This window comes from Aptenodytes patagonicus, chromosome Z (genome assembly GCF_965638725.1).
Source record: "Aptenodytes patagonicus chromosome Z, bAptPat1.pri.cur, whole genome shotgun sequence".
NCBI lineage: Eukaryota > Metazoa > Chordata > Aves > Sphenisciformes > Spheniscidae > Aptenodytes > Aptenodytes patagonicus.
Window position 1 is genome coordinate 19,593,886 of NC_134982.1, and position 20,122 is coordinate 19,614,007.

Consider the following 20,122-nt stretch of genomic DNA (forward strand, 5'->3'; position numbering starts at 1 on the left):
ACTGTGCTGAGTGCCTCAGCTTTGTGGCACGGCATTACTTCTGCTAGGAGATGAAACTCATTAATACACAATGCAAATATTCCAATTAATTGCACAGGCTTTTTAGGTAGCTCATAAACCATGTATGATGAGGTATTTTTCCACAGTTGGAGTTCCAATACTGCCAAATTTATGTTACCACCAGTTCTGATGGTGATTTCAGGAGAACCAGAATTTAATTATTCAAATGACTGTTGATTAAGTCAGTTGACAAATAAAAGGTAATTCCTCAGCCAGCCACTGAAACATCTGCAGCTGGGACTTCTACAGCTCTGAGGCAGTGGCTGAACAGACCCTGAAAGTTATCCACAGGGCTCCTAAGAAACGCAGTGGCTTTTGGTGAGGCTTACAGCCTGATCCTTACTCGATAGCCTCTTGCTCTGTGAGAAGTCTTGGAAAACGTGCCAGCTGGTGCAGGTACACTCTCCCTAGGGCAGACAGTTTGCTTTGACACTTCAGCGATGGAGTCAGTACCCAGCACTGCATATACTTCTTGGCAGGCCAGCAGTGATAACCAATCTTTGCCCTTCGCACTTCCTTGGGAATAGGACAGTGCGGAAGCAATCTGTGAGTTTATTTCCCTACTTACCCTGTTATTTCAGATGAGGGCGGTAGGATTCATCCAACTTACTATCTGCATTACCCATCCACATCAGAGTTAGCCCTTCTATAAACCCTAACCTGTAGAAAGAATAGGTATTTCTGAGATGCAATTCATCTCACCTTAAAGATGATCCTGAAAATAAGTAGGGTGAATTAGGCCCTAAAAAAGCCTATCCTTCTCCATTGGAAGCCAAGGAACTACATTGTAGATATAACACTAGATGAGGTGAATCCCAGCTGTGGTGTCTTACTGACCACAGTTTGACTTCAGGGAAGATATTTGTCCTTAGGCATCGATTTACCTCTCCAACAGTGCCACTTCACTGTTAATTTAATGGAGAAAGCATTACTAGGCAAACTGCACATACATATGAGATTGGCTCTTTACTTTTAATGAGCTGGGTTGCTGTGTAGCCAAACAAATGAATATTGCCTTGTGATGCTATGTGGGGAAGCAGCTTAGGTATCTTTGCGTAAAAGCTTTCAGATTTTTTCCAAGTTGGAAAGGACTGCCAGCTGGAGGACAGAACGTTAACCTGCTATAATCATCATTATAGCCATTTGGTTAGAAAATACACAAAGCCATCCTGCCTCAGCGAAATGAATACACATAGCCACACCTAGCACAACACTGGAGCCTTCCAGCAGAAATGACTGAAATCCCTGAGATGTCAGCCCAGTGCAAGTTTCCCAGAAAGCTTAAGATTAAATTACACCAGACAAATGCACTGAGCAAACAACCCTGAGAAAATAAACCAACGTGACTCCTTTTATCATGTTTCAGGAAGGAAAAATCCTTCATGCTAAATGCATGTCATTCCAAGATTAAATCCAAAGATTTGACAGTTCATAAATATTACAGCAATGTCTCCCTGAGCAACTATGTTATATGTAACTATATAGTCGGTCATACCCAATCCAACTAGATACAGTGTCACCTGAAAACTAACTTCCAGATACCATATGCTGTTCTGGGAGCTCTCTGGTATTGCTTGTAGTTCAGGAAGCAAAGGTGTGCTAGAAACACTCCTGTTTGACCCATACATCTGACAGCAAATTCATGCAGTTGACTCAGGAGAACACAGATTAACATGAGAAGATCTAACAAGTTGTTAGTGGTTTCCCAGAAGATAAGAACAGCAGGCAAAGGAGATAGAGGTACCTGCCCAGCAGGAGGGGAGAAATTTCAGCAGACACAATGAGTGCATGATGGTGTCTGTCCTCCATGATTAGTATTGCCTCCTACAGCTGCCCACCACAGATAACAGGCTCTGACAACGCTCGGTTGGAAGCAGTTCTTCTCCACTGATGCAGCAGAAGTCTGTTTTGAGCAGATGGGGCTCTACACCAGGCTATTCCCCACCTGCATGTAAGCATGTCTGGTTTACCTAGTGATGGTGTGTCCGTGCACTATGGGGACAACTCTGAAAGAGCTCCTGTTACTGGAGAGGCAGAAAGCTGGCAGGAAGAGATTGCTTCTCTGCCTGCTATGTATGGCCAAGAGTGATGAGCGCCCCTAATCCTTAACTGGCACTGCCGTGTGCCATGCTGGTGCAACCAGGTACCTGTGGACACCAGTGAAAGGGCTGTAATTGCCCGGTGTGTTCCAGTCATTGATCCTGGAGTGTGTGCAGTCCAGCTATTCTTGATTAGTGAAGTATTTGGTTTACAAATCCTATTTTATATGCACTTAACATTAACCCCTAACGCGCAATCTCTCTGCTTTCAGATCCCAGTTACAATAATAAAGCCGGATGAGAAAGCTGAGATACCAGTTGGTGTTGTGATTGGCAGTATATTGGCTGGACTCCTCTTGCTGTTAGTATTGGTTGCCGTTTTGTGGAAAGTAAGTAGGTGTTTATATTCTTTAAAAAAAAAGCAGAAAGGGATAAATACATTTGGGCTATTTTCTTTGGAATCTCTCTTCACTGGTGCTGAACAAAACCGCACATGCAGTTTGGTGGTACGAATAATACTGCATTGGCATTGCGCCCTTGATGGGAGCATTTAGAAGGGCTTTAAAAATCAAAATTCTGAAACGGGTCCCCATAGAAATTGGCAACATGAAGATGATAAATGAGTTTCCAATGGTTCAAAACAGGGGCTGTGGCATTTACTTTTTTCCTTTTGACACTGCCTGCCTCCTTCCCTAACTCCCCAGCTGGGCTCTGAACTCCCATGATATTCCTAGTGGGCAAGGCTGGGGATTAGAAGCAAGGAGGGAGAGGATATACACTGAACAGACAAAAAGAGAACAGAGAAGGGTGAGGGCAGAAAGTCATTTACAAAGAACACCTAGATTAAGGAGGGAGAAAAGTTTTTCTGTGTGCCAGGGCATTGGTGCTTGAAGGGCTCCTTGGCACACCAAGGCAGCATGAAGATGCCTGTATCTTGGCAGGGACGCAACTGGCTACTCAGCACTGCTGTTTTGGCATTTAGTTGCACCAGGCAGGAGTTTAAGGCCCAGCTCCTTTCATTTTAGTTAGGAATTATCTACAAATCAAACACTGTATGTGTGTGCGTGCACACACGTGCATTTCTACCATCACACTATTTAGCTCAGCTGAGAAATGTAACTATCAATGACTCACTGTGATGTTGTGTTACTTTAATACTTCTCACAGCTTGGCTTCTTCAAGAGACAGTATGAGAAAATGACACAGGATATAGAAGATGTCGATGAAATTACAGAACTCACAAAGGACAAAGACTGAAGATGATGAGTTATGTGGATAAAGAGAGATCTGAGCCACCAACAGTAGTTGTGATCCAGTCGGTTCTTCAGCTGGAGTGCCTTAAAGCTTAGTAACATTTAAACATTTTTAATGAAAGTGTCTTTTTATAGATGAAAATATTTTACAGATTCTACTCTATTATAAGAGTAACTGCAGGACAGTTTGTTTTTTTCAAAAATGATTTATAGTGCCTTTTCTTGTAAATTTTTGCCTTTCAAACAAACTTAGCCCTTAGAACTGGCAGGTCCGGAGTTTACAGTAACATATTGTGCCAGCAACCCTTCTCCTGATCCACTGCAGAGTGAAACAGAGCAATTTATTTCAGATTATTGTGGAATAGCATCAGTTCATAATTCAGTTGACAAGTACCATATGTGTAAAGGACATTTTCTATTAAGTTGATGATGAATGTGTGGTGAATACTGCTTCCAGACTGGGAGAAGAAAACTCATTTTTTCATTGACTAGCTCCATCCTTATTGTTTTAGAGAAATAATTTGCACCAGCAAACCTTTGTCTTAAGTAATCTGTAAAGTGGGAACTGCGTATGAAGATGTCTGTCTGGGTGCTACAGGACAACTGGATGGGCAAACTGTTCCAAAAGTTCACCATATTCCTTGCACTAAGGTCACACTAAATCACTGAAGTACATTGCTTTGGGGAAATATTGCCAAACGGTATGTATAACTGCCTTCTGCATACTTTCTCTCCGAGAAGAAAATATGAATTTCATAATCACTTACAGCACGTGCTCTGCAATGTTATGATTGGTTTTCAGATTTCATCTTGAGAAGCACTACCACTACTGTTACACTGGGCTTTATGCTCGCAGTCCCTCTGACATCAGTTTGGTTTTTGACGTACATAGGGAAGACAGTCAAGATCTTGCCTTTAATTCTGTAGTGAAAGATTTTGCAAAACAAGAGCATGAAGTGAACTAAAGGGGATGATGACTGAGGAAGTATGCACGTTAGGACAGAGGATCGTGAAGATCTAAGCTCTGTAAATTGTTTACTGCACTTGTTTCTTTAGCATCTCAGTGCCCTCCAGGAGACTGAAGTTCAGTATGACCTCCTTACCTGTCACATTTTATTTGGTCCCAGACGTTCATGTCTTGATGAAGTTAACTTATGTTTTATGCAGTAAAGTACTGTAGTGCTCTGGAAGGAGCTCTGAGCACAACACTTGGGTGACTTTGTGTTGGTTACACACCTCAAGTTTATCACATGCTGTTATGCTGCCTGGTTTTAATGAAAGCTCAGCCTTAAAAAGGCCCACGCTGTAAGACTGGTAACAGTCAGGGGAATTGGCCTTTTGGCTGCCTTTCTCTCTCATGGCTGGCAGTTATGCTTATAATCGATTGTGAGAGATGTGTGTGTTGTCCTTATGTACGCTGCCATGCAAGTGAGATTGTTTCCAATTCGAGGTGATTTACTTGAAGAGTAAAACATTTAAATGTGCCTTATTCAGAACCCGAAGTAATGTTTTCTTTCCCCCAAAGCTAGATTGTAATTATGCTTAGGCACCTTTCAGATTATTTTGTGAGGGACTCTTCACAAACTAGGCTTGAGCATGTTTGAAAGTTTTACTCAGTCTTTTTAATCAGTCAGAAGCCAACCATCTCTTTGGCAAATAACAGCTTCATTTGCAGTGACAGCTGGATTGTGCTCAGTGTAGTTTTGTATGTGTTTTGGATTTACTTTGTATCTATGAAATGTTATGTTTTGGGGTGGGTGGTATTTAACTTTCTGAAAAACAATCCAGATTCTGATCTTGATTGTCAAATAAGATTGTTGCCATCAGCTGAGTTTGTGACCAAAACAATTATTTAAAAAGTAAAAAAAAAAAAAAAAAGTCGCAGTTGCATAAAGCTAAAGAATAAGCTCCTGACTTGTAATTATAAACCCGGAGGGCAAATGCTCTGAAAGTAAAGATAAAAATTTGTCTGCCTCAATTCTTGTATAAACTTGTGAGGAAGAAAACAAAACCCTACACCTGTACGTGTGGGAAGCTCCTACATAACCAGGGTCATGCACTCCAGGTCAGAGGGGGAATTTCACAACGCAGCAGATGGCAGTATCTTTCATTTCTGGTGCTGCTTGCAAGGGAAATTTAGGCATTCTGCCAGATTTCCTTCTTCCACCTTCAGTGGGAGGTACAGGTCAATATCTGACATCCAACTTTTTTGGGGATTTAACAGTTTATCAATCAGGTAGCAATGATTCAATTCACTAGTCTTCACTGGGTTTTATTTTGTCCCAGACAACAGGATTTTCCCCCCAGCCTGGACATGATACTTTTTCCCAAAATAAAGGGAAGGCATAGCAATGGGTAAGGTTTTTGTATCCTAACCACTTCAAGTTACTAGTTTATTTTTCTTTTACAATTAATACTTAAATGGCTAATTCAGTTTTTGTAATGGGTGAGTCTATTGCACTTTTAAGTTGGCACAGCCGCAAATAATGCTGGATATATTATGTATATTTTGTATTGTGCGCAAGGGGATGGTTTTGTTTTTAGTTTTACTTTTTTAAAACAGCACGTTACAGGTTAAATAATATTCTGAAATGTTGAGCTTCAGCATGTGCTTCTGTTTGTGCTTGCAGCCAGAAAAGTCAGGAATACCTTCAGCAAACTCAAGTTATGTCCGATTCTGGTCTTGAAATCTAGCTACTGACTTCTTGAAGTACTAGAATCAAGTCCAAACTCAGAGTTAGTTTCATATGAGCCTATGTATAGATTTGGGACGTATAAGAGAGTTTATAATCAAACTGACTTCTGAAAGCTAGGATGTAAGCTCTACGGGAGCAGGGACTGTATCACTGTGGTGCCTACCTGAGGGCCTAACAGCGTTACTACAATAAAAACAAGAATACTGCTGAACACAGACTCATTTATTTTTAAACAGCTAAAAAGAAGAACTGCTACTGAAAAAGCACTACATAAAATGGGGCCAAATATGTCTTTGTTCCAGTAGCACACAGTGAAAACCCTAAGGGGGCGATTCTGCTAGGTATACAAAGAAGCTGCACTTGAAGTCTTGTAGGTTATAGTCATGAGTATAACACTACTGGTAAGCTATATTGTAGTGTAAGTTCATATTAGTGTAAAATATCTATATTTGAATAACTCTGGTTGAATAGTTGGTGTTAAAACCTTACCATGGTCAGGCCTTCCTATAAACATGAGGTTATCGCCACTGGCATCTAAAATCACACCATACTCTGCCAGCCCCATGCCCTACACTTTATACTATGTACAGAATTGGTCAGCAGTAGCGTCTCCTGCACCAGCTCTGGCTACTCCCCATCATATGCTAGAAAAGCTGAATGCAACATTTCAGCAGGAGCACGGTGGGAAAGTAAGAGGGAAGAACTTGGCTGTGAACAGGAAGACAGTCATGGCAGTAACTACCACCTGAAAACTAGCCATTTTCACGGAGCTTCCTTTTTTTTCCCCACTTTCAACTCCTCCATACTTTTAACAGTGGTACATAAACATTCAGGCTACCAACTTTAACACTTCCGTAATACAGAACCAGATGACCCTAATCTTAAGGCAAAAAACTCCATCTTTCACCAAGTCTCAGTGCTCTGCAGAATTGAAAGCCAGATTCCTTATATACTGCCTTGTGTGTATTACCCTTCATATCCAAAACTGAGGTACAACAAAAGCTTGCAAATTAAAGACTGAAGAAAATGAAGGTATGAAAATGCATCTCAAAATCTACAGTGAATTGCCTCAACTTTTTATTGCCTTTAAAGGTAATAAAGTGTACATAATTTTCACAGCCTTAGAAAAGTTGAGTCCTATCTTTTAAGTCGACCTTTCTGCCCTCATTAATGATCAATTATATGCAATCACAGGCTTTGGTGTGCTAGCAGTTTTTAAAACGTATTTGCCTCTTTCTCTTAAAATAGTCAAAATGGAACTTCTAAAACAGAACTGCTATAAAGATACATCAGGATGCTAATTTTTGTAACACTTGATAAGGTCAAATTGTATGGTTGGTTTGTTTTTAAAAAACAGGTTTAAGGTACTCAAAGAAACCGCTGATTTATAGTCATCAGCCTATTCTTAACTCTCTTTCTTCAAGTATCTCCACAGGATACTTAATGGAAGAGCTCAAGATTGAGTTTTCAGAGCTTTTTGGCGGGCAAGGGGTAGTATTGTCTGCTTTCACAGACAATTTCACTTTGTTAATTAGTTTTAGCAGTTTTTTTCTTTTAATGTTTTTGATGCAGCAAATGAATGTGTTAGTTTATGAAACTAGAAATTCCTTGAACAGCTATGGGAAAAGCAAGCTGAGAGAAAAGACAAAAATCTAGTTTAAAGTTGAGCAATCTAAAGGCTTCACTCCTGAGTGTGACAGTGGCACTTTCATGAGTGACGGCTGAAGCAAGGGCCTGTATTTCCCAGCACAGTCAGCACCTGGGCAGACTGGGAGCCGCTCCTCCCACACAGCCGTCTCTCGGCTGCCATCTCCTGGGTAGGCTCCTTATAACACAGTCCCGTCCCGCTCGCCCCGTTTATTTCACGACAATCCATCAGTTACTGTTTTCATAGTATGTATCAGGCTGAGATTCTCTTGAGAACAGAGCAGAATGAAAGATGAAAATCAGGAAAGGAAACTCTTAAAATTAAGCAGTGCTGGTATATGGACGTTCTGCCAGACAAAGGGATAGATCAGTGTATTCAAATGTTGCCAGCCAAGACCAAGACATCTTTTCAGAAGGACAAATTCTCGCTCTGAAGACATGCGCTTCACTTCCACAAACACCCCTCATCTGGCAGATCTCTACAGGAATCACACGATGACCCTCTGGTCTGCAGCATCTGTTCCTGGGAACACATCTGCACCTGGAGCCACCACCTCTGCAGCACACTGTGACACAGCTGGAAGAGCCACAGATGGGTGGGATTACTCTCCCCTATAGCTAAGGCAGGGAAACAGCTGGACTCATCCCAGAAAGCTGGGACTGCATTGTATATTGATCTGCAGCTGCCTATCATTCCACTCACGGACCTCACCAGAACACAAGGTAGCCCTCATCCATCAGCCTAGTCCTGCATGTGTGGAAACCAGGACGTGTGCAGCCACATCTTTCCCTGACACACAGTCAGACAAAGCTGGGATTCATGCCCTGGCCTGGAAATTTGGAAGCACTTCTGGGTCGCTCCAGACACAGCCTTAGGCAGCTATCTTAGAAGAGAGTAATTTGCCCTCTTAGGATAATATTGCCCTAGCAGAGATGGTAGCCCTACAGAGGGAGCTAGAACACCAAGCTCAGAGTATGGACTTAAATTTCAGTGAGATACATTTTACCTCTAATTACGCACATCATCCCTCCTAGGGGCATTTCCATTTCGCTTTTAGATGCCAGCTGAAGAACCCGAAGTTACACAAGACCGATACATCATTGTTCCAGAACAAAGCAGTACTTGCCTCATGCACAGCTAGGGACACAGAATGACATTTCATTGTTTTGTCCATGGCAGCGTACACACATTGTAACACTCAGCTGTGACTCAGTACAACATCTCTTCCATTCATTGTTCCTGGTCACTGTGGGGAAGTACACAATTATTCTTTCTCTTCTTTTCTGCACCCTCCTTCCCAGCTGCATTGCTGATGGGGAAGGTGCACTTAAGGTCACCCTGGAGAAATCTTCCAGGAGGCTGCAGCACTAGAGAGGCACTAGTGCAACACAGGAATTGCCCCGATCATAGCGCCCCAAGGACAATTTAACTGTTCTAAATACCACTATTTTTCTGTATCAGAGTACAGCACCAGTATGCAAGCACTGAGCAGGTTTTACTTCATTCATAAACCATCCACTACAAGGCAAGCTAGCCATTTATTTTTGTGAAATTAATACACTAATTAGTTGCATGGTAACAGCAAACACAAATGTGGAAAAACGAACACCAAAAATGGGAAAGTTTGTGTATTGCTTTATTTTCTAAAAACAAAACAATTAAATTTGACAGAGGAAGTGATCTGTACTCAGGATTCTGTACAATTCCCAGTAAAAATGACATTCAAGTAGCAGAGGGCTTCTCTCCAACCTCCAAAGCAAAGGAAAATTCAGCCTTTGAAGTTCATCAGCTCTGCCTAGATAACAGGGCCCACGTGGTTTGGAGGCTGTGTGTGTGTAAGCGCACAAGGAGCAGCTGCTGTCCTGCAGAAGAAGGACTTGCTCACTTCCACTGAGCAAAGTGCATCAGTAAGTTAACAAGCACAATTTAACCATGCTTCTGCCTGAAATTGTATGTTTCATTGGGGTTTACTTAGTCCAGATACAGTAACCATCACTAAGTATTAACGCTGATTGAGATCACTGGGGGGAAAAAAGATCATCACCTATTTTTCTCATTTTATTTTGTGCAGCTAGCAGCTGTTTGTAGATTTTTACTGCATACACAATGAAATGGGATTATACAGCTGAGGCTTAAGTGTTGTGTGATGTAATGACATACAAACTTGAGCAAATCATTTTACTTTTCTTTACCTCATTTCCCTTCCTTTATATCTATCTTGTCTACATTGATAATGATGACTAGATAAAACTGCCTCTCAGCATTAGTAAAAATGCGATACACAATGGGACTTTGAACTCTTACCATCTGAACACTATCATGGCACAGTACAATAATTTAAATAAAATGACCTTACTCAGGTGAGCAGCCCATTGTTTCCAGTGGAAGCAGAGGCATACTATGTCAGTCTTTTCCTCTTTTAACTAGGTTTCAAAACAGTAAGAAGAGAAAAACTGTATTAAAATCATAAAAGTGAATATAAATCCATATATAAACTGCAAAAAGTTCAATAGACTCCCTTTCCTTTAAAAAACTAATCCATTTCTATGACTTTGAACCCTAACATGTCTAAAGTCAAACTACTAAAACTAATTAAATTTATAGTTGTCCATTTGTAATAATAGCTGGCTTTTTTTTTCTGCAGCACCACAGAATTACACAGCCAAAAGAGCTCCTTCAAAATTAATCATGTCTAGACGTCATTAAGTAGTTACAGGTTTGTGTGTTATTGCTAATGCAAGTTTGTTGCTGGTAGAGTATTACATCTAACTTTGAATCAAGGTCTGTCCATATTTTTTTAATGCAATGGACTTGTAGTATCAGCTGCACAGTAAAAAAGTTTCTGTGAGACAGAGCTACTGGAGCATAACCACTACTAAAAAGTTAGTAACTCTGGGGTATAGTTTGTATTTTCTTCTCTATCTGTATCAAAACGTTTAATCTATTTCAAGTAGCTTTCATGTTACAAGAATGTCAAAATAGCATAAAGCTTGCAACCTGATTCTACAGTCATATAAAATTGAACTACTCAAGACTTTTTTTTAAGATTAAAAAAAATCCAATTGTCCCGTTGTGACCTCCCATGCAGACAGTGAACACAGACTACCAATGTAAAGGCATTAAAGCAGTATATATCACAGAGGACTAAATACTTTGCAACCAAGAATTTTAGGGAAGATTGTTTTAAAAATCAACTCTGTGTTAAAAGGCACAAAGAGATGATTTCAAAGGAGAGCCAGGAACACTTAAAAACACTAATTATTACTCATTCATTTCATTCAGTCATAATTAAATTATTTGACTGAAATGTCTGTTACAACTGCTTAGAAACATACAGATTCTCTATAAAAACAACTCAAAGCTAAACCAGTATGCTCATGAGGAATGGTAACACTTTATTTTTAAAACAGTACAGTTATTTTTCTGAATTTGCCCAAAAGCATTCCTTGTTTTCTTTCCAAGAATATTCATCCTCATAAATCTCCTGCAAATATAAACAAAGAATGGGAAATATTGTGGGAGTCTGCTACATACAGCCACAAGCCAGGCCAAACAACTCAACAGCCATCCTGCTATTATTTACTGATCACAACAGGACTACACAGCACTTGGCTGGCAAACAGAAAAGAGAGCAGCACCCTTAGAACATACTGACTTACATGTGGGCAGATGCTGAACCTCAGGCTGAAATTAAATTAAATTTAGAAGGGCCCATCTATACTGAAGTCAATTCAAGAAACAGATCTAGAAGAAATTATGTAAAAGCTGTAGAGTACACAGCACTCGTGTCTGAAACTGCCCTTTTTACATGTTGTCATGTTAACCTACTGTACTATCATTTTTAGAATATTTAAGTGTATACAAAATGTCAGTATTAAAAAAATAAACATGACAATAATACACAAAATACAGTAAGTATTAGATCTTCAGGACAGGCTGGACTACCCAGAAGCAGTCCAGTCCTAAGCAGCAAATTCAGCAGGGCTCTGAGCCTCTGATTATTCTTTCTGAGACCACAGAACTCCAGTCTCCTGAAAGATGTGTCAGAAAAGTGGAGTGATGCAGAGAACATCACTGTTACCACATGCCAAGTTCTAACTGGGAGAGAAGGCAGAGGTAATGCTCATTACTTGCATGCAACGCTGTGGTTATGCAATGAGGCTCTTTCTAGACCTGGGCTGGTCTCTCCACACATTGTTGTGTGCCCATACTAGCTTTGGGACCTCTGCTCATCCCTTCATTGTGTGCTGTTGCTTAATGCTTTGTGCTTTCTCAAGGCCACGATGAGGGGAAAACAGAAAGACAAATGCCACTTTTACTTGCAAAGTGCAATGCTGTCCAAAGCAAAGCTGACTCAAAGTTCTTCCGCAAGCCTGTGCAGAACTGAGTTTTGCCACTCAAAAGAGAAGAGCTCAGGGCTCCTTCATTTTGACCCCAGGATGGCGTTAAAAGGAAGAGGAGCTGGATCGTACAGGCAAGGGAGGGCCTTCCAGGTGCCCTACCTGCCACAGATGGGCCTGGCTGCATTAGAGGAAACTGATGCTAGACACTGGCATCCCATCAGGAGCGACTGCTGCCCGTAATGCTTCAGCTGCTTCCCTTAAGAGCAGCAGCAGCCTTTAGCCCAGCTGTTGAAGACTCTGGCACAGGCCTAAAATCAAATTTGTCCCCAAACATACCTTTTTCCATATTGGGACGGATGCTTTTAACGTATTGATGCAGTACATTACAGCTTCAAGGGATTCTGCTCTATGTGGAGAGGAGACTGCAATAATTACACTTGCTTCAGTTATTGGAACCACACTAGGGAGAGAAGAGGAACAACAGCAGCTTTAGCTAATGCTTAACATCAAGAGCACCCAAAAATTGTGGCCATGTCACGTCAGTATCCTGGCCACACACTCTCCTGACTCATTCATACTGAGCAAGTGTCAAGCCATGTCCAAAAGATTATACACTTCTTAAAAGAAAGAAAACCACAACCAAAATTAGTACCAGATGTGAGAATTTCATGCTTCAGAATAAACAAACCCACCAGACATAGGCTTTTTTCTTCCATTCTTTCTTTTTTTTAAAATAAAGTCTATGGAATTAAGAGGAGAAAATTGCTAACTTGCAACAATGCATAGAAAACTCACTGGAAGCTGGCTTAATAATGAACAATAACAAGTTAGGAACAGCCAGTTCTTATCTGAAAACCTAAGAAATCATCTCAGTTTTCACAAGAATTTGTGAAAGAAGAAATTAAGTGCCTCAAACAATGCAGATTTTGCAATGCAACCTAATTTTTGACAAATTCTGATTTCAAATTACGAAGTTTTTCTTGTTTGGTGTGTTGTTTTCTAAACGTAACGGAAGTAGCACAAGGTTTTGTTTTGCTCCTCACAAGGGTAGTATTCCCAAAAGCTGCCTCCAAACCCTCCCTCTGTAGTAAGACTCCTCTGGCAAACAGTTCATAGGAAAAATCTAAGCATACATGCTTTAAGCTGCCCTCAAGAGAATCACTCTCTCTGTTGACTACAGAGGAAATCTAAGGAAACTACCCCTCAGAGCTAATATTACCCTTTGCGATCACCTCCTAAATTCCTTCTGCTGAGAGAAAAGGAGACAAGCATTTGCAACAGACTCTGCAAATTCTGCTAGTTTCAGTGAGAAATCTGATGAACAGTGAAGGCTCAAAAGTATGTCAGACACTAGTATTCCATGTTTTGAACCCAACAGAAAATGCTTATCCAAGACTCAAGGAACAACAGGAGGTTCTCCAGCAAGCATGGCTGGCAATTACCATGCCTCTCCCCTCCCCATAGTCTAAGCTTTCAGGTTTCCTATGGCATAATTTGACTTAAATCTGACAATAAGAACATTCTGCAGCACCTCAATGGAAGACAGAAGAAAAAAGAAAGTGCTGCCATCTTCACAACTTTAAAAAAAGACAAAAAAACCAAACAGCATCCCCTTCCCTGGAATGGAATCTCAATCCCTTCTCCCCACTTTCAAACCATCACACCACCATCAAGGATCCTGCAGGCTAAATGTGGACTCCAGCAAACACTACCAATACACACATTTTTGAAAAGATGATTTCTGAAACTTAACTCCGCAGCGAGAGGTTGATCCTGCAGCCAGCTTTGCTGCATTACAGCATATAAAGACTTCTGCACGTCCTGCAGCTATGTAAGCACAGCCATGCACCAGACAAGGATTAATATTCCACTTGCAAAAGGATGGGGTCTGGCCATACATACCCAAGTCTATGGTGCACTGCAATATGTTTGACTGATGGCCATTTCTGTCTAACATCTCTGCAGATTTTCTTTATTTCAGTCTCTGCCATTGAAGTATATGCTTCGTATTCTAAGTGAATCACTTTTTTCCCTTCAAAATTATTTCTTGTAGTACCTAAATACAAATGATTTATCAATCAAAAGCACTGAATCAGTAAATACGTATTATATATTTATAATATATATATTATATATTTATTACATAATAACATATTATCTATAAATACTGAGTAAAATCCAGGATCTCCTGCTATGGTCAAGGTCAGCACTGTGTAAATACAAACGACCTCCCCTAATCATGGCTGTGTAAACAGACTCTTTGAACAAGAGAAATCCTTAATAGACAAGGAATTTAGTTTACACATTACACAAGTCTGCAGTCTGTAATGCCCAAGGCTGGGACATCTTCTGTGGCAATTGCTAAGGTGCTATTATGGCATTTGCCCATGCAATGTTTAAGTGCTCAGTATTTAGGAGCCCAGTGGCACTAAGGTTTACGCACAAAGGGGTTTCAAGATCTGTACCATGTACATTAAGGAATAGGACAGAGCTATCAGCCTTGGCCTTCACCAGGCCATGGGTAAAATAGTACTTTACTTTCAACCAAGATCTGACTTGCAGGAGCTTTCATACAGGTGTGGACCTGTGGTTTGCATAGCTACAACATCCCACTTCCCAGCTTGAACAAGCTGTGTCCAAGGGGATGGGAGAATAGCTCCCAAGCAGTCCAGTACTCCAGAGCTGCTGTTCTGTTCAGCCCTAGGATAGCCACACCAGCAGGGAAGCTTCTCACCACTGTGGCCCAGCGCAACTGTTTAAGAGCTGCCATGGTCTTGTTCTAAACAATTTAGAATGTGTTTTCTAAACATCCTGGGTTCAGTTCAGGAATTTATTTATTTGAGAAGCATGAGTTTGGGGTGTGGACAATCTAGGTTCCATTCATTAGGCTATTAACAAACGCAGAGATCCAGCTCAGAAATATTAAACTCACCAATGAACAGAGACACTGCCCCACAGTATGGTGAAATGACCAGCTCTGACACTTCATCTACAGAGAGCTTTTCAGACTTGAGCTTGATAAAATCTTTTGGCACATCTTTGCTTTCATCCATAGCTCACCAGGAAAGCTGAAACCAGACAGACTTGTTTTTGGCGTTACTAGCATTGGCCAACTGCTTTTTATGCAGTGCTGATGCCCCAAATTACACAGAAAACATGCACCGTCTACTTCCTCACCCCGAGAGACCCGTCTCCATGGCAAATTCACTTCTCGGCAGACTTGCTGAGAGAATATTAACTGCAAATATCAAGCAATGACCTGGTTTTTAATGCATGCAGGTTCCTTCCTGGTAGGAAAGTCTGGTCCGGTAGGACGAAACTGGAACTAGTCTGAGGCCCCAGTTTAACAGTACAATCAACCAGCATGGACCACTGTGCTAGTAAATCTGTGGTAAGATTGTCAGACCGTCCTCCCTATCTTATCCTGAAATCAAACACAGTTTAAAACAGAGATTTCTGATAAACACAGATTAGAGTTCTAATTTTAAGTTTAATATGCTCTCCAGGACATTCAGGACCTTATACTATCGGTCTGTTTCAGTGACACAGGAGACACTTCCAATTTCTCTGAGTAGAAACCAGTCATCTGTTCATCTAAGAATGAGGAGGAAAAGAAGCTGCAGCAAATACATGGACTAGCACTAGAAAGCTTGCAATGAAATGAAGCTATTCCAAGGACACCTGTTCCTTTGACAGCAAAAAAAAAAAAGTTTTTTTTTAAGCAGCACTCAATTCTTTTTCTGTATCATCTTTTCTGTTAAAAAGTGGCAGGAGGTTTTTCATTGTTATCTTATTTAGGCAAGCTGGGTATCTACTGGCAGCCAGAAACAACTACAAAAGAGTAACAAGAACTAAAACCCAAATTCAAAACAATGCCTGACCTCTCTGGCAATTTTTTTCCATTTACTGCATACGTGTTAATCATTTACTGGTGCACCAGCTTATAGTTTCTGGTCAGCCCAATGGTTCTTTCCAGCAGGAAACACAAGTTATGCTTTCTCAAAAGAGTACCGAGGTGGAGGGAGAGAATTGCAATCACATCTGTGGACCTAAACAAAAAGAGATTATTGGAACATTATACAGAATCCGTGAGATATGTTAGCACAGAATGACACTCCATAGGAAACTAAGCAAGGAGTGATACCTACCTTACAGAACCTGGCCAGATTCAGCCTCCACTAATTGGTGGGATGATGGCAACCTCGTCTCCGGGCTGCAGGACCAGGAGCTGATCTCCAAGAAGCACGTACTCCTGCTGAACAGCAAAAACCACTTGATCCCGGATGACAGCAAGCCTGAGGGGGATTGGCAGGAGCACAAATAGGTTTCTAAATAGAGTGTTTGCATTTAACCATGAGATTTCATTAAACTGGTGCACAGTCTAGGGCAGCTGAGGTAAATACCACTGAGGCTTATGCAACTCTGCTTCCAATACACTTTCAAAAATATAACAAACACTCACCTCTTACTTTTGGATTTTCTTGTGGTGGCTAAGGAGAAACCAATTCAGTATAATTTTCAGAAGTCAGGAATTGGATTTGTCATAGGCCTACATCAGAACAAACCAATGTATACCAGACCCACTTCAGCAGCTTCTAACAAAGTAGGTAATTCAAGAGGTAGCAACCATCCAATTTGGGATTAGAAGGAAATGTTTCCCTAATTCAGTCTGGCTGGACTGGAGCAATTTTCTTATATGGCAAGAAGCATTGTGGCATGCTGTTCGCGAGGTCTCATGAAGATTCAGTGGTCAGAGAGTTGCTCTTGTTGTGTAACCTCACAGTTTAAGAGGCTTTGGGTCTTTTGTACTTACAGGTCTGAAATCTGCTATCGATAAGGAGTGGCAACAAAACTAAGACGTCAGATATGGTGTGTTTTCTGTCAGATCTTCTATGTATTTTTTGATTTCACATCTGTGAGATGTTGCTGTGAGAGTCCACAGCTCTGGATACCATAAGGCAGGGAGTCACTTTCATGACTAAGTGCAATCACACAGTGAGTATGAAGGCAACACCAGTAAGACACCAGAAAAAGAGTGCCAACATTTTACTTTAGAAGGTGCAGGCATGATAACTTTATTGTTTGAGACTACAAAATCTGGCACAGACAGCAGAGAGGTGTATTGCCTAGAAACAAGTAGGCATGCCAAAAGGGTACAAGTAGAAATCATCTTATTTCCTACTAGCCAGATAGACAAAAGTAGGCAAGGCACAGGCTGAGTCAGTAGCACTGACTCAGAGGGCAGACTGAAGGGAGGGACTGTATGAAAGTAAAGCAAGCCACTAAGGAACAGAGCACAACTGTGGAACTGAAGCGCTCATTAGAAGGATGGGCTCTAATTAGTGTCACTTGCAAGTTAATTTATTGGGGAAAATGGGTGGAACAGAAGAGCATTGTCAAGTACGCTCAAGCTGCAGTTTGAATATCCATTAGCAATGTGAATAGAAGTCTGTGGTCAGTGCCCCACAATTATGTTGAGTTTTTCCAAAAAAGCTAGGAGCAGAAGCATTTTCCAAGAAGGCCGCTGTGAAGTAACTGCACATGCAAAATGTACTGCCCCAAATCATCATTCATAAAAGGACAAAGTTAACAAACTATGGCAAACTGACCAAAGGTGCTGCTGCTCCTTTTGACACCGAGTAATAGGCTGCAAAGTAAAATACACTCATTCCCTACTGCCTCCTCCCCCAAAACACCCTTAGTCTCAATTGTCTGTGAGGAAAAGGCCCCTGGTCTAACAGTTGTTTAGAGCTTCTCATTTGGAAACAGATGCTATTGCTAAATAGTTAATTTTTTTCATAGCCTTTGAGAGTAGATCTAATGAAGAAGGGTGGTGCCTAAAGGAAGACTTTGGCACCTAAGACCAAAGTTATGGAAATTCCAGTGCATTCAGCACTAAATCCCGAGGACCTCAACCTCTGTTAGACCTTTTCTTTTTTTTAACTCCCCCTTCCAAAACAGTGTTGCACCTTTGTCTATCAGACTCATTCTTGACAGGACTGAGCACCTTCCCTCAGCCTTAACCTGAGGGGGGATTTCTGCCGACACCCCCAAAAAGCACCAGTGCCGCAGGGGTCCTTACAGCGCACACCTAATGCTTTTTCAGGACCAGACTCCCTACGAAATGCAACCAACAGTGGTTTTTTTCTTTGCCAAAGCAGAGGAGGTTGAAAGTGACTGAGCCTATTTCCTATGTAAAGGTTGAGTGGCTGGAAGCCTGTGGCAGGGCTTCAGCTCCCTTCCTGACCTGCCTTCCAGTGTGTGCCATAAGCTCAGACGAATGGCTAACGGTATGGTTAAAGATACGTGATTGAAAACACCTGCACATTATCATTAATTTCTTATTTATTGTCCTGGCTGTGCTTGATCCCTCCTTGAGACATCTCACCTTCTCCACAAATTAATAACACAGCTCAGTTTTCGCATGCAGCGGAGTTACCATGCTGTGGCCCTCCTGGACAGCGGGCCACATGTCTTAAAGTGCCCCTCAGGCACAACTTTTGGGTACATTTATTGAACCTAGTCTTTCCTTGCGTATACGTAAAGCTACACCATCTCCAGCTGGCCAAAACACAAAACGCTTGCTGCAGGTTACAAGAACAAGGTAATGTCACTGTTTTCATGGTATCACAGTACTGATACATGTTCCAGCTCAACTCTAAACGCTGAATTTGTATTTACCAAAAAACTCCCAACCACGTTGAACTTTGTGCACCTCAGCAGTAACTTTCCCGAATACCTTGGGTGAACCTTGACGATCTCCTCCCAGAGCTGCAGGGAGGTGATCTGCCGTGGCACCGAGAGGGTCTCGCTGCGCAGCCCCGCCAGCTCCGCGCTCCTGGCGAAATACAGCACCGAGACCTGCTCGGGGAACAAACGCCGATCAGGGGAGCGGGGCCTACTGAAAAAAACCGCCACCGCACATTAACTTCTCCGAAAATACCAAAACGAACAACCGAAACCAAACCAGCGTGAGGAAAAGCTTTCCCCGCCTTTTTTTTTAATGCCGCTAAGATCTGTCGCGTTCCTCCAGCCCCGGCTGTCAAGAGGAGAGCAGGGAAAGGGGGGGAGGGGTAAGTCAGCGGGGATCCGTGCCCCGCTCCCGCCGTCCAGGCCTCGCCCGCCCGGCGCCTCTGCCCGCCGAGGAGAGGGGCTGAGGGAGCCCCGCCGCCCTCCCCGGCACCCGCCTCGCCTCTAGCCGAGGCCCGCTCCGCAGGGGCGTCGGTAGGCTACACCTACCTGGCAGCGCATGGAGCCGCCGTCCCCGGGCGGGCAACCCTCCGCCGTGGGCTCACGGTGGCGCCTGCGCCCGGACGAGAGGCGCCGGGCCCGGACCGCCCCCTGCGGCCCGGGGCGGCAGCGCGGCCCGGCCCCGCTCCGGCGCTGTTAGGCCTGGCTGGGCCGGGCCGGGCCGGGCTGGGCCTAGCGGTGTGGCGCGGCCCCGCTCCGCAGGGGTGGATAACGGCGGTGGGAGACGGCCCTCGGAGGATGGTGGGGGAGCCGAGAGTGAGAGGCCGTGGCTTTGTCCCCCAAACGCAGCCTGTAATTTTGGGGACAGCACCTTAAAAGCCAGATTTTCACAAGGGCTCATTCCCCAGAGTGCACGGGGATTGCAAATGATTGCAAACATTACGCGTCCACTGCGTTGCACACGTTATATATCCACTGCACATACACATAATCGGTATACTTAACGTGTAAAAGCCAAAGATCCATCAAAATGCTGATAGAGGATTTCTGGGGTAGGTCTAGTTTCAGTGCGGAGATTGCCGTGGCAGCTGTTTCCCCGTGGCCAACTGTACACCTTCAGCAATTGCCTGCGTGGAAAGATAGCATGGTAGAAGGCGGCGGGCTAACCTCCTGCAGTTGGGCGCCAGGGAGGAGGGGAAAGCGGGCGCGGGGTATGTGGCAGGTGCTGCGGAGAGACCCACGGCAATTGTCCCGCAGGGCACAACTGTGCCCCGAAACTCTGTCCTTGTGTGTGGCCGGGGTTATTCCTGTGCTGTTTGTCCGGCAACACTTGTAACCTCACAACAGTAAAGGAGGAGCTCCTCCTGTCAGGCGAACCAGGGGGTCATCATCA

General features: G+C 42.7%; 3 protein-coding genes across 5 annotated transcripts in view; 1 reads left to right on the forward strand and 2 right to left on the reverse strand.

Annotated features, from left to right (window-relative positions):
* The window catches only part of ITGA2 (integrin subunit alpha 2), a 70,118-nt gene extending 63,859 nt beyond the window's left edge, over positions 1-6,259 (forward strand). The window contains exons 29-30 of the mRNA XM_076362347.1: positions 2,372-2,488; positions 3,267-6,259. Coding sequence (XP_076218462.1) covers positions 2,372-2,488; positions 3,267-3,356 — 207 coding nt within the window. The 3' untranslated portion in view covers positions 3,357-6,259. The remainder of the gene's footprint in view (positions 1-2,371; positions 2,489-3,266) is intronic.
* A 4,811-nt stretch (positions 6,260-11,070) lies between these two features.
* Positions 11,071-16,011, reverse strand: LOC143172493 (molybdopterin synthase catalytic subunit). Of its 2 annotated transcripts, none has more exons than XM_076362026.1 (5): positions 15,921-16,011; positions 14,972-15,107; positions 13,942-14,095; positions 12,376-12,499; positions 11,071-11,180 (listed from the first exon to the last, which is right to left on the reverse strand). In XM_076362026.1, exons 2-5 carry the CDS (start codon positions 15,090-15,092, stop codon positions 11,112-11,114), a joined length of 468 nt encoding a protein of 155 aa, XP_076218141.1. In that variant the 5' UTR covers positions 15,093-15,107; positions 15,921-16,011; the 3' UTR covers positions 11,071-11,111. The 2 variants fall into 2 exon arrangements, with proteins under 2 accessions (XP_076218141.1, XP_076218142.1); XM_076362027.1 differs by lacking the exon at positions 15,921-16,011 and adding an exon at positions 15,299-15,755.
* On the reverse strand, positions 16,000-19,352 carry MOCS2 (molybdenum cofactor synthesis 2). Of its 2 annotated transcripts, none has more exons than XM_076362029.1 (4): positions 19,279-19,352; positions 18,779-18,900; positions 16,188-16,334; positions 16,000-16,088 (listed from the first exon to the last, which is right to left on the reverse strand). In XM_076362029.1, exons 1-3 carry the CDS (start codon positions 19,288-19,290, stop codon positions 16,208-16,210), a joined length of 261 nt encoding a protein of 86 aa, XP_076218144.1. In that variant the 5' UTR covers positions 19,291-19,352; the 3' UTR covers positions 16,000-16,088; positions 16,188-16,207. The 2 variants fall into 2 exon arrangements, with proteins under 2 accessions (XP_076218144.1, XP_076218143.1); XM_076362028.1 differs by having other exon boundaries at positions 16,188-16,291; positions 18,721-18,900.
* Between the last annotated feature and the right edge of the window lie 770 nt (positions 19,353-20,122).

Coding starts and splice junctions, on each gene's coding strand:
- LOC143172493 (XM_076362026.1), bottom strand. CDS start 15,092: ATGGATGAAAGCAAAGATGTGCCAAAAGATTTTATCAAGCTCAAGTCT. Junction 14,096..14,971: donor GGCAGTGTCTCTGTTCATTG/GTGAGTTTAATA, acceptor ATTTGTATTTAG/GTACTACAAGAAATAATTTT. Junction 11,181..12,375: donor CCGTCCCAATATGGAAAAAG/GTATGTTTGGGG, acceptor TTATATTTGCAG/GAGATTTATGAGGATGAATA.
- MOCS2 (XM_076362028.1), bottom strand. Junction 16,292..18,720: donor ACGTGGTTGGGAGTTTTTTG/GTAAATACAAAT, acceptor GCTGTTCAGCAG/GAGTACGTGCTTCTTGGAGA.